Here is a 14,166-nt window from a genome sequence, read left to right as displayed (position 1 = left end):
GGTTGGATTAATGGACCTTTGAGATCTAAGGAATATACACTTACAAGGAAAAGCCTTTGTGTGTGCCAAGCAATATTTTTCACTACATCACAACTAATTTTCATCTCTGCCAAGCAACCACATCTTGTTTCTGGATGATGGCATTTCATATTATCATCTCTTTTGTCATTCCCTTGTATACACTCGCAAAAGCAATAAAAAAACTCTATCTAACCATTTACGTGAACCATCTTTATCACCCTTGTGGCCCTTACTTCGCCTAATACCAAATCCAACTACACACACATGACTGTTATAGAAATCATACGCATCTTGCTCAGTCTCAAACTCAATTCCTAATTTTGAAATCACTTCTTCTTCTACATTAGCAATTTTATCATTGCTATCTATTGATATAGGTTCTAGTTATTCAACTGTCACAGGTGAATCCTCATCTTCAAAATTCAATTTTCGAACCGATTGATTATCAGTCTTAGTATGATAATTGCTATCACTCATGACCTTAATACAAAACAAAAACAACATATTTATTTTTTTAATAAACAAAATATATACACACACACTTTAGACACACACTCGCACAAGTGTATATAAGAAAGTTCTTATAAATCCTAAAATAAATTAAAAAAAAAATTATTTACATTGAACCAAAAAGAGAGAACTTACTGTGTGATTGAGGGCTCATTTGGTAATGTTGTTCTAGTAACATTGTGAAAACTCGAATTTGTGTAAAAAAACAAGAGCTTGTTTAGACCTCCAATTAAAAGTTACAGCTTGGTTGTTTTTACTCTAACTTAAACTAAGTGCGGAATAAGAGTAAATGCGAGCGAACAAATAATAAAACTACTCTAAACCATATTCAACAAATATCAACAATAAAATGAAAGCTAAAAGAGTAAGGAAGAAGGATGCAAATACAAGATAACACTGAGACGTGTTATCGAAAAGGAAACCGAAGAACTTAACGAAAAACCTCTCCGCTACCCTCCAAGCGATAAATCGATCCACTAGAGAATAAGTTGGAATACACTAATAACAAAAGACACTCCAAACCTAGTCTACCCTATGTACTTCAGCCCTCCAAGCTCCTGCTACCAACTGACTTAACGAAGCCTTGTCTTCTCTAGCTTTCCGGATCACGCAATTCAGCCTGATTGCATCCACCAAACGATTGGCTTCTTCCAATGCCTCCTAATAGCACCAAAACCTCACTTTACACTGAAATTGGATGTGGTAAGTGTTTGGGCTATCAACCTCTCAACGATATGGATATGGAGAGGTAGGAGTAGAGGAAAACCACAAAGGATTGTATAGATGATTATGGGTATGACAATCTTTAACTCTCAAGGGTAATATCTAGGGTTTTCTCTCTGAAAAGCACTCCTTACAATATGTGAGTAATGAGGATATATATAGTGTGAGTGAAGACATGGTGGAGCAAATATGCCAAAATAGCAAAACGAAATGTTTTGCGGGTATTTTACGGGAAGACCTTACCCGCGAATTACTTGCAAGAACCAGCTGTCATGACTCTTTGCATTCCAATCATGTGCTTTGCACGTGGCTTACTTCGCGGGATAGCTTCTCATGAATCTTCTCACGAAATCCACTTGGTCTTCAATGAGAGCTTGAGTTTTTACACTCTCTCTCACACACAACCTACAAATAAAATCCCACATAAAATACAAGGTAAACATGATTGAACATAATTACAATCAAATTTGACACAGAATTAAAGCCAACACAAAGTAATTGTAAATAACAACTTTACAACTTCCTGCGAAATACCCGCGAAACATTCTGTTTTGCTATTTTGGCATATTTGCTCCACCATGTCTCCACCCACACTATATATACCCTCATTCCCCACATATTGTAAGGAGTTCTTTTCAGAGAGAAAACCTTAGATATTACCCTTGAGAGTTAGAGATTGTCATACCCACAATCCTTTGTGATTTTCCTCTACTCCTACCTCTCCATATCCATATCCTTGAGAGGTTGATAGCCCAAACACTTACCACTCTCAATTTGAGTGTAAAGTGAGGTTTTGGTGCTGCTGGGAAGCATTGGAAGAAGCCAATCGTTTGGCAGATGCAATCAGGCTGAATTGCATGATCTGGAAAGCTAGAGAAGACAAGGTTTCATCAAGTCAATTGGTAGCAGAAATTTAGAGGGCTTAAGTACATAGGGTAGACTAGGCTTGGAGGGTCTTTTGTTATTCATGTACTCCAACTTATTCTCTAGTGGATCGATTTACTGCTTGGAGCGCAACGGAGAGGTTTTTCGTTCGAGTTCTTCGGTTTCCTCTTCGATAACACCTCTTGGTGTTATCTTGTGTTTGCATCCTTCTTCCCTACTCTTTTAGCTTTCATTTTATTGTTGATATTTGTTGAATATGGCTTAGAGTTGTTTTATCATTCGTTCGCTCGCATTTACTCTTATTTTGCACTTAGTTTAAGTTAGAGTAAAAACAACCAAGCCGTAACTTTTTATTAGGGGTCTAAGCAAGCTCTTGTGTTTTCACACAAATTCGAGCTTTCACGTTGTTTAAGTGTTGTGGAAATATGTGTGGGTGAAAAAGTTTTGTGGAAATACATGTTGTATTATTTAAACAATGAAAACTATTGTTTAAACAACACAACCAAACGGACCCTGAGCAATACTTAAAAGGCATTGAAGGTTGCTTGTTTCAACAGGAGCCTCTCAAAAGTTGAAAACAAATATGGAGCTATAGCACAAAAGGAATCTCTATAGCAGTGGACAATAAAACTTTGGGAGATAGTAAGGAATACGATGAGACAACAGAGGGAAGAAACAAAATAAAAAACAAAAGATGTGCAAGAGACAAAAATCAAGAGTTCAAGTTAACGTCAATGTTAACATTAAAGTTAAATGTCAACGTTAACGTTAAGGTTAAACATCAAGGGTTATCTCACTTAATGGGAGAGGCCAGCTGTCCAAGTTTTATTGGTAGAGTATGGAGTGGAGCACAATAGATGAGACAAAAGATTTGGACTCCTACCTTTGTCACTGCATAGTTGTCCATGGGATTGGATGACTCATTTTGAAAGTTTTTGGTGGGAGGTCGACTAGGAGACATGTTAGATATGTGGAAAGCGTCACACAGTTGGCATCAGAGTTGCATGACCCATTAATTTTTCTTCTAGTTATGTTTTTTTTATCTTCCTTGATAATACAAATTTTTTATACCACTTATTATATTCCACTTTATGTTCTACCAATCAAAACTTATCATATATTTTTTTTACTTTTTTTATAAAGTATAAAATGGAACACAAAAAATAGTACAAAAGATTTATATTCTTCTCTTGCATTCTTATTAGGTGAAACGAAAATGGGGTTTTGATTCTTTTTTGGGTGATAATCATACATGTGCTTTTGTTTTGATACATTGAGGATTAGACATGGGTCCTTCAAAGTAGTTTAGTTCGAAATTCATGCGGATCACATGTTGATCGCTAGCGTGGTGTTTTCACTAAAACAATAAAATAATATAATGAGTAGATAAAATAGAATAATAAATGGTACAATTCTGTGAGAGTGATAATTAGTGATATGTAGTGGAAGAGGACAGGACTCAGCCATACCAACAGCTTCATTGCCAAGTTGTGGGCTCTAAGGGATGGGTTGATTTTGGCTAGGGAGCTTGGACTAAATAATCTTATTATAGAACTTGATGCTTTAAGTGTTGTAACCCTCATGAATAATGACTCTGCTAATTTATTGATGGAACCTCTCCTAACTAACTGCAGGAACCTCTTGAAGGAGATCCCAAATAAGCGGGTAATTCACACCTACCGCGAAGCCAACTAATGTGCGGATGCGTTGGCGAAATTAAGAGCTAGCTCCTAATTATCTTTTGTTGTCTTCTGTAACCCGCCGCCTGAGGTGAAAAGTATTTTGGCTTTTGATAAAGCTAATATGCATTGTAATAGACTTGTGAATTCTTAGTTTTATGCACAATTCATGGTTTACCCCAAAAAAAAAAAAGGTAAAATGCTTGAGTTACTATAAATTTTACTACAATATATCTATAAGATTAATGTCAAATTATGGTAAATGAAAGTTTGAATGTGATTGGTTGATTTCTACCATCTAATATAAATGAAAATTAGCTATCTAAACTCAACTCATTGCATAAGCAATTAACGAGTTTACTCATACTAGCTTTTACTTTTAAGTAGTTGTAGTCTTGTAAATTCATGTCTCTTCGGCCTTTTTCTTAATACCCTATACCAACCGGTTTACAATTGATACAGCATTTTCAGATGAATTATGACACTTAACAAATTCCCTAGGATCTTTACAAGCTTTTAACGGACAAAATGGGCTTTTGCCCTTTTTGGGCAAATTAATTAGCTTTATACCCCATTTCCCAAACTAAGTAGGGAAATGCCCATCTTTTAAAACTCGATTTATGATAAATTGAGTTACGCCCTATAGTGGAGTTTTAAGAAGCCTATAGTGACGTTTTTTAAGACCTATAGTGACGTTTTTTAACTTGACTTCAATGAAATCAAGTTATAGGTAAAAAAATTTCCTATAACTCGATTTCATTGAAATCGAGTTAAAAAACGTCACTATAGGCTCATTAAAACGCCACTATAGGACTTCAGAAAATTTTTTTTTTTCTAACTCGATTTATCATAAATCGAGTTTTAAAAGAGAGGCATTTCCTTACTTAATTTGGGAAAGGGGATATAAAGCTAATTAATTTGCCCGAAAAGGGCAAAAACCCATTTTGTCCAGTTTTTAACAAATCAGACATTCCTTTGGCTTTTCGCATTATAGATGTTGTCCTTGCATCTCTATCTCTGCTATATGTATTCGGCAACTTCATTGAATGAGGGACAGAAGACATCATGCCCCGTTGTATATGTGCCATTTCAATCATTCCTTCTTTCTTTAATGCATCATTCATTCTCTTAAATGTAAGATACTGAGGAATTATGCCCCTCCAAATCATGTCCTCAAATTCTGCAAAAGCCTCTTCAATCTATGCATTTTGCAAAGCAAATGAACCAACATAGTACTTGTAGCTAAGTCCATACCACATCCCCTAGCTCTCATTTCTTGCTAACCTGAACTACCAAGTCAAGTCTCTCCTCCTCCCACAACATTTTCATCAAAAGAGGAGAAAATGGGCAAATGCCCCTTTCAAAAATAAAATCTAGCATTTTGTCCCCTTTCCCAAACTAATTAGGGAAATGCCCCTCTTTTGAAACTCAATTTTCTCAAAATCGAGTTATAAAAAAAAAAAAAAAACAAAAAAAAAAAAACAAATTCTGGAGCCCTATAATGGGGTTTTAAGGAACCTATAGTGACATTTCGTAATCCGATCTCCATGAAGTTGAGTTACATGCAATTTTTTTTCTTTTTTTTACCTATAATTCGACTTCATGGAAATCGGATTACAAAACGCCACTATAGGTCCTTAAAACGTCACTATAGAATTCTTAAAAATGTCACTATAGAGCTTAACTCGATTTTGAGAAAATCGAGTTTCAAAAGAGGGGCATTTTCCTAATTAATTTGAGAAAGATGACAAAATGCTAAATTGTTTTTTTGAAAGGGGCAAAAGCCAATTTTTTCCCATCAAAAGATGGTAAGTAAGTCAATCTAGTGTGTACCCAGATTCAATCATCTTGGTATAAAGGTCATCCCTTCCTCAATCATCACATGTTTAGAGTAGTACCTAAAGAAATAGTTATAGGTTGTACGAGTCGGAACAAAGCCCCTACCTATCATCATCTTAAGGATCTTACTAGCTACTGCAAGATCTCCTGCCTTGCAACCAAAGAATTGTATGTTGAGATAGTGGGGCCTAATTCTAGAACTAAAAACCGCTCCAACATCCGCATTGCCTCCTTAAACCTTTGGGATTCCCCCAATGCATCAATTATTGGATTATACACAATTGCATTTGGCTCAATTCCTTCTCTTCCTCATCTCATGCACCACTTCAATTGCCCTTTCAGCACAACGCATCCAACAGTACCCTTCCACAAGTATACCATATGTCACAACACTTGGTTTCACATCATCCATTTTCACGCCTCCCAAAGCCTCTCTGTCTGTTTTTTTTTTTTTTTTTTTTTTAGGGAAAAGATTGTCTACTTGTTTTAGTAATCAACGACTTGAAAAATCAGCACATACAAAAGCGTTAATGACAGACAGAACAGACTCCATCCAAGCAAAAAAATGAAAAGATAACCTTGCTCTTCTGGCCAAAGCATGCGCAACTGCATTACATTGCCTTACCACATGAGGTAAAGAAAAACTGCTCAAGGAGCTAACATGAGCTAATGTGTCCCTAGCCAAATGCCCAATAGATGAGAATTCCATCCCAGCCTTCTGCAATATATTATAAACCCTTATTGATGAAACCCAACTTGGGTCCAACTTCCTTTTCTGATCTAAATATTCTGAAGCTACCCTTTACATGGTCCTTCCTTACAAAGGGAATCCAACAAAATTCAAACAAGCTCATTTTTTAACCTGATTTACAAATTGGGTCTAAATTACATGCAAATTCAAATGCCCGTATTGCAGGTTGGGTCATACCTACAAAAGTGTACCATAACATTGGGATCACAAATCTAAGATCTATAACTTCAGTTCCATATATCAAATATAACAACCAAAAGCCTTACTTAAATGCAGAATCAATATGACAATATCCCCACTTCAATAACACAAAAATTCCAAAAATTTCAAATCAAATTTAATGCAGATTTTGGTATCCTCATTTATATTACTTGTGAATACATATGCGCAAATAGCGGATTGAGACCCAAAAGGCATAGACATGGACACAGCAATACTGCAATTCTTGAAAAAATTAGGACATGACATGGTGGGGATAAAACAATTAATTAATTAGTTAATATATAAACTACATTTAATTTATTATTTATAAACATAATTTTTACATTTATTTTAAGTTTAAAAAAAATAACAACTATCAAAATATTTAAAAACATTTCTAAAAATCAAAGGAATTTTTATAAATTAATCATCCCAACACACTAAGGACACGCATGGAAGAGCATCAGCGTCCTCGGAGTGTTCGAGAGGAACACGCCGGGTTTGGAGTGTCCATGCTTCTTAGATTGAGGCATACCTATACAAGGATACATACCATCAAATCATAAATCGATCATGCATACATACCATCATATCAAAAATAGGTTAAAGAACATGAATATTTACATATCCACAATTGATCAGATACAATACAAATGGGTTGATTCTAAAAAATGTAAATTCAATGCTTAGCTCAAAGTAAATGACCAATTCAAATAAGTCAACCAAACCAAATAAATAGCAAGTTCAATCTTTTAAATTTTGCAGTAAAGGAGATATATATACACTGATGATGATAGCAAATGTGTCCCCTGAAACCAAAGCAACTCAATCAAGATTCAAGAACCAGTGACTGGATTTTGCAAGTACATTGATCATTGAGTTGAAGAGCGTTGCAGGAGATTGAAACCCAGGATGCTTCTCAGCCCAAACAAAGAGCAGTAACTTGGGAGACGAATCAAAACGGTCAAACAATGCCTGCAACAAAGTTGGGTCCGGTTCAACTCTGGTCTGGTCCAAGGCAGCCTCAAGGGCTGGACCAGGAGAGATATTGGGATCTGTAAGGAGGTTAGAAATGGTGGAGAAGTCATTTTGTGAAACGTTGGGGTCAAGGTTTTGGTTAGGGTTTGGATTGTTGATTGGTTGTGATGGAGGGCAGAGTGGGTGGTGGGGCAGTGAGGGCCACTTGATGAGGGGGTTACCGGGAACAGAAAGCTATGATTGGTCCTAGAAGAAACGGGGAATATTGGTTTGAAGGTAGGAGGTAAGGTTTGGCTTCATGAATAAGATGAAATATAGAGAGAGAAAATGATGAGGTCTGTGTGAGGGCATTAGGGAGAGAGACACAGACAAGTGTGAGTGAAGAGGTGACATTTTCAGTTTTGGAGGCATTCCTGTCAATTTTAAAAATTATTAGAAGAGCCGACATCTCAATTAAACCTAATGTTAGTTTTGTTAGTGACTGACATTGAGGAGCCCCAAAGTTATTTACATGCACAACTAGCTCTTATCTCCACCCCATCCCAGTGCCACCCCAAACCCACCCACTAGGTAGAAAGAGTGAGAAAACCTCAAATGATATTGCTTGCAAAGGTTCTAGAAACAGCTATGGTTGAGTCTGAGTTAAAAAATTGACAATAAAAACTAAGGTTAATTCATTTGTGATTACAATCATATTAACTCATTTAGCCCATTTTAATGGTCTTCTGCAACCAATTCCTCTACAAATGGTTTCTATTATATAATTCTTATCAAACTAGAAATGTCAACGGAGTCTGCTGAAGAAGGTATTTCTTGGTTTATTGTTGAATCAAAACCAAAGTTTTGGTCTCAAAAGTCTTAAACATAACCCCATGTTCTGCCTAGTTATTTAAATGAGAACTATCTGCTCCTATTTGTTCAAAAATTGCCAACAAGCCCAGGTTAGTATTATCTCTTTGTGTGTGTGATTACAAACAAAGTTGAGCCAAGCCAAATACTTAAAGGCTCAAGATTGACAGACTAATTGGGAAAACGAAGGTTATAACTTTTGCTGCCTGCTCCATTTCTTTCTCTCGCGCTCTCTCTTATTTTTTGCAGAATGATTGCTTAAAGATGCTGATACAAGGCTTGTTCATAGAATAGGGTGTGGCACAATTGATACAAGAGTAAAGGCAGCTCATTTGGCAACCTATAAAGCTTGCTTCAGTAAGCTATCCTGGCCAAGCCTCTAAAGCATCATATTCATATACAGTGGTAATGAGCTTTATCAAATTATGAAACTTACTTTGTGTTTGTGTTACACTTGCCTAAAACCTCGTATACATAAACAAGACTTTGTGTTAGCAAGCATATTATAAGTATTTGGCTAAACTACTTCACAGACATTTTCACAAACAAGTTCAAGGCATATGTAACAAAAGGTTTTTACCCCAATCTTATACACCAGCAACAAATTCACTCAACACCGCAACAAAAATAACCACATTTTTCAACACCAATCAACTTACCGGCTGTAATTTCCGGTGATATTACGGCTGGGTATGAACAGAGATGTAGGCAGAGGCTGAAATTATAAGTGGGGGAGTTAGATCTTAAAGCCAGAAATGAAGAGTGGCTTAAAAATAATATAAATGGGATATGTATAAAAATAATTTAATTATATACTATATAAAAAATTTAAATGTGTATTAAATGAAATCATATATATACATATTCGAGGTGAATTTTTTAAAAAAATAACCAAATCCCTCAAACTATTTTATTAGTAGACAACGTTTCAAACTATTTTCGTTTCTAGCAATTCGAGTCTAACGGACTCGATTTTGCCATTTGAAAATGCACTTAAAAATCGAGTGTGAGACACTTGATTTTCAAACTCGAGTTTCTCACACTCCATTTCCAAGTGCATTTTCAAATGTCAAAATCAAGTCTGTTATACTCGAATTGTTATAAACGAAAATAGTTTGAAATGTTGCCTAACTAATAATATTGTTCCGGATTTATAGTTATTTTTTAAGAAAATCCTATTCAAGGCGGACCATAGTGAATAAAACCCGTTTCCACCCTATCACCTTCTTTTTTTTTTTTTTTTTTTTTTTTTTTTTGAATAGAAATGAGAAACTTCATTCAATCAAATAAAAAAGCACTAAAAGGCATTACAACAGAGGAGAGCAGCAAAGGCTCAAAAATACATATCCTATGTGGGGTTTGGGAAAAGAATAGAATGTGGCAACAGGGGAGAAGTTCCTTTCCAGATTTGAGCAAAACTAACCGATTTGGCCAGTTGGGCGAGCTCGTGGGCTACTCTGTTGTGATCCCGATTCAGGTGATGAAGACTCCAGCTACAAAAATGGAGCAGAGAGCTACGGATTCCACTATAATATGGCCAAGCAGACCACCGGATTCCATTGCAACCACAGATTGCACCGTCGCAATGGAGTCCAATTCAAAAATTACCCAAGAAATATTCATTTCATGCGCCAGGATAACACCATTTTCCAAAGCGAGGGCTTCAACAATTTCAGGGGAATAATGGGCTGGCAGAGGTTTGCTCAAAGCCACTGTAACATGCCCGGTTGAGTCACGAATAATGACTCCAATATAGGAGCTTGAGCCATCTGGGCAGGTGGCACCATCCACGTTCACTTTATGGAATCCCGGCGGGGGGAGAGACCAATGAGAGGCACGGCTACCTTGCTGGTTGCTATGTGGAGATAAAACACCCTTAAAATCATTAGCAAGCCTCATGGCCGAGTCCCATATCTAACCAGGAGGATTGGAGAAGGATTCATGCACCACCTGATTACGGTTGAACCAGATGTACCAAGCAGTGACAAAAAGCGTCTCTAAGTCCTTTTGAGTGCCATTTCTAATTACTTGGAGAGCCACCTCAATTACATCCAAAGCCCCACCATCCAAAATAGCAGGTCTGCCAACCTAGAAATTCCAAACCAGCTTAGAACAGTCATAACTAAAAAGGGCGTGCATGGTGTTTTCAGAATCTTGGCCACATAAAGGACAACTACCCTCTGTATTGACCCCCTTACCCTTAGGTTCTGCATCGTAGGAAGGGCATTCATATATGCCCGCCAAGCAAAAATTCTAATCTTTTTAGGAAGGTTGAGATGCCACACCTTCTTCCATAGTAGAGACCGGGGGTCACCAGCTGATGATTCACCCTCATTGCTTGTCTCAACCAACGGGAGGGCCACATAATCTGCACTCCTAACCGTGAATTCTCCCCTCTTGTTTCCCAACCATATAAGCTTGTCATCCGGGAGGGAATAGCTAAGGGGAATGTTGAGGATGGTGTCCGCTTCAAAAGGGAGGAAAGTTTTCTTAACAAGGCCAGCTTTCCAACGCTTTGTATCATGATCTATAAGGGCAGAAACCATGGGGAAGTCATCAATGCAGTAGGGCAGGCTGATTGCCTTATAAGTAGTGGGCATAGGAAGTCATTTGTCCTCCCAAATGTGGATTGTTTTGCCATTTCCAACACGCCACCTTGTGCCTTCCTAATTACTTCAAGGCTACTATGGATACTCCGCCAAGCATAAGAGGGGTTGCAGCCCAATTGGGCATTGAGAACATCTGAAAAGGGGAAATATCTTGCCTTGTATATTTTTGAAATCAGAGAGTCCGGCCTAGTGAGAAGTATCCATGCTTGCTTAGCTAGCATGGCCAAATTGAAAGCATGAAGGTTTCGGAAGTCCATACCCCCTTGAGCTTTGGACTTGCACATTTTTTTCCAAGCAACCCAAGCAATTTTTTCTCTTGTTGCCGCTGCCCCCACCAAAAGTTATGTTCCATGCTTTCAAGATCATCACATAGGCCTTTTGGAAGAAGAAAACAACTCATAGTGTATGTGGGCATAGCTTGAGCAACTGCTTTGATAAGAATTTCTTTACCACCCATAGAGAGCAATTTTTCCTTCCACCCCAAAAGCTTTCGTCCCACCTTCTCTTTTACTTCCGCAAAGACCTCATTCTTAGACTTTCCAATGATGGATGGGAGAGCAAGGTACTTGGAGTGCCTAGAGTCTTGCATTAGGCCGAGAATGTCAAGGACCACCCCCTTTGTTTCTTGAGTTGCACTGTGGCTGAAAAACATGGATGATTTATCCATGTTTATTTTTTGACCCGATGCGGCTTCATACATGGCAAGAATCTCAATGAGCTTGTGGCATTTTTGGCTGTTTGCACGGCAAAAGAGCAAACTATCATTGGCAATGAACAAGTGGCTCACTGGGGGACACCCTCGACTGATAGAAATACCATTTAACTCCCTATTTCGAGTGGCCTGATTAATGAGAGAGGAGAGACCCTCAGCACAGAGAATAAAAAGGTAGGGGGAGAGAGAGTCCCCCTACCTTAGGCCCCTAGTGGGACTGATACAGTCGTAGGCCTTGCCATTAATGAGAACCGAGTATGTGACCGTAGTAATACAGTGCATGATTAGGCTGATCCACCTCTCATGAAACCCAAGCTTTTCCATTACCGCTTCAATGAACCCCCATTCGACACGGTCAAAAGCTTTGCTCATATCCAATTTTATAGCCATAAAACTCCCCTTCCCCTCTCGCTTGTTGTTGAGGTAATGCATTATTTCATAAGCCACCAAAATGTTGTCAATAATGAGGCACTCAGTAAGGAAAGCACTCTGATTTTCAGTAATAATCTGAGGAAGAACAATCTTGAGCCTATTGGAAAGGACTTTAGCAATGATTTTATAGGCAACGTTACTTAAGCTGATCGGTCTGAAGTCAGCCATTTGAGTTGGAGATTTTTTCTTTGGGATAAGAGCAATATTAGTTTTATTAAGCTCAACAATAGGCATATTAGAATTAAGCACATTTAGGACCATGTTAGTGACACTATTGCCTACTATATCCCAATATTTATGAAAGAAAATTGCTGACATACCATCGGGTCCAGGAGCCTTAGTTGGGTGCATTTGCTTGAGGGCTATGAGAATTTCATCTTTGGAGAACTCCTTGATCAGCCCTCTGTTCATTTCATCGGTAACTCGAGTTGGTATTGCTGCTGTAACATCATCAAAGCTAGCTGGCTGTGATGATGTATATATATTTCTAAAATATCGAACAGCAACTTCAGCAATAGTATCATTTGTATCATACCAAGTTCCATTATCATCCCAGAGTCCTAATATAGTATTTTTCTTCTTCCTTTCAGATGCTCTAAAGTGGAAGAATTTTGTGTTGCGATCCCCTTCCTTTAGCCATTGAACTCTTGACCTTTGGTTCTAGTAAATCTCCTCACTATCAAGAAGGTCATTTATATCCTTCCTCAAACTATTAATTTCAACCCCATGACTGCCATCAAAATCATGGAGGACGAGGGATTGGAGGGCTGTCCTTTTGCTTGTATCTGTTTAGGTATATGACCAAAGACTGAAAAACTCTAGCTTGATAGGTTCACTGCACACTTCCTAAGGCTAAGGGCAAGCCCCTCTGGAGTGCTTGTGTCAAGACAGGCATTCCAAGCATCTCGAATAACTTCCTTACATTCCTCTTTGTGTGTCCACATCGCCTCAAAGTGGAAACGACGTCTCTGTTGAGGCTGCACCACCACCTTATTAGAAATAAGCAAGGCACAGTGATCAGAGATGGAGTCGATGAGGTGGTGGACTCTTGTATTTTGGAAATGGCTTCTCCAATCATCCGTTGCAAGCGCCCTATCAAGACACATATAAATCCTGTCAGCCCCCTCTCTCATGTTACACCATGTGAAGTCAGAACCATTGTAGCCCATGTCCATAAAGTTGCATAGATTAATCACATTTCTGAAGCCATCCATTTGATTTTGGGACCTTTGTGCTCCTCCCTGTTTCTCCCTCATTGAGACTATTTCTTTAAAATCCCCCAGGCAGAGCCAAGGGAGCTGGTATTGATGGTGGAGGGAGGTTAAAAGCTTCCATGATTCATGTTTGTGGTGCATATCCGAATGACCATAAAAACCGGTGACTCTCCATTTAAACCCGGAACCAAGCTTAGTGACAATGGCATCAATATGATGTGGGTTGTATGTCATGACGTCAAGGGAAGTATCCTTTGTCCAAATCATAGCAAGACCACCACTCTGAGCTTTGCTAGGAACAAAAAGGCAGTTCAGGTGAGACATAGATCTTCTTTTCTTGTTTGATTCTACATCCAAGGGCAATCATTGCTCCCGGCGGTGCTGCATGGCAACCACTGCCGATATATTATCAAGGGAAGAAGAGTGAGGGGGGTAGGGAGCAGTGAATAGTCATTTTTATGCTCTATTTTCTTCAGCCTCTAATAGTTCAAACGTACTTGGTCTTTTGGAACCCACTCCTACGTCTGAGTTAAGCATTTCTGTGTCCAGGGCCTGAGATTGGTGATGGGCCACTTGTCTAGCTATTTGCTTCAAACTTTGCTTTTTCTTTGGTCGGGTGCCTTTAGTTAGGCCATGCACAGAAGAAGTGGCATCAACTTTGCACTTGCGTTCCAATTTTTGTCTTAGTGGGCTTGTTACTTCATGGGCTTTTCCTTTTGACTCCTGCACTTGGCCCACAATAGAGCACTCATCCATCTTATAA

General features: G+C 38.3%; 1 protein-coding gene and 1 pseudogene across 1 annotated transcript; both read right to left on the bottom strand.

The window, feature by feature from the left end:
* Nucleotides 1-4,221: 4,221 nt before the first annotated feature.
* Nucleotides 4,222-10,335, bottom strand: LOC115964721 (annotated as a pseudogene).
* A 15-nt stretch (nucleotides 10,336-10,350) lies between these two features.
* Nucleotides 10,351-13,727, bottom strand: LOC115964720. The gene is made up of 5 exons (XM_031083979.1): nucleotides 13,026-13,727; nucleotides 12,085-12,849; nucleotides 11,305-11,886; nucleotides 10,635-11,018; nucleotides 10,351-10,524 (listed from the first exon to the last, which is right to left on the bottom strand). The coding sequence occupies exons 1-5, from the start codon at nucleotides 13,725-13,727 to the stop codon at nucleotides 10,351-10,353; spliced, it is 2,607 nt and encodes an 868-aa protein (XP_030939839.1).
* Nucleotides 13,728-14,166: the final 439 nt, after the last annotated feature.

Source organism: Quercus lobata, chromosome 10, assembly GCF_001633185.2.
Source record: "Quercus lobata isolate SW786 chromosome 10, ValleyOak3.0 Primary Assembly, whole genome shotgun sequence".
NCBI classification, from domain to species: Eukaryota; Viridiplantae; Streptophyta; class Magnoliopsida; order Fagales; family Fagaceae; genus Quercus; species Quercus lobata.
The sequence above is the reverse complement of the archived record's forward strand: the minus strand, read 5'-3'. Positions and strand labels throughout refer to the sequence as shown.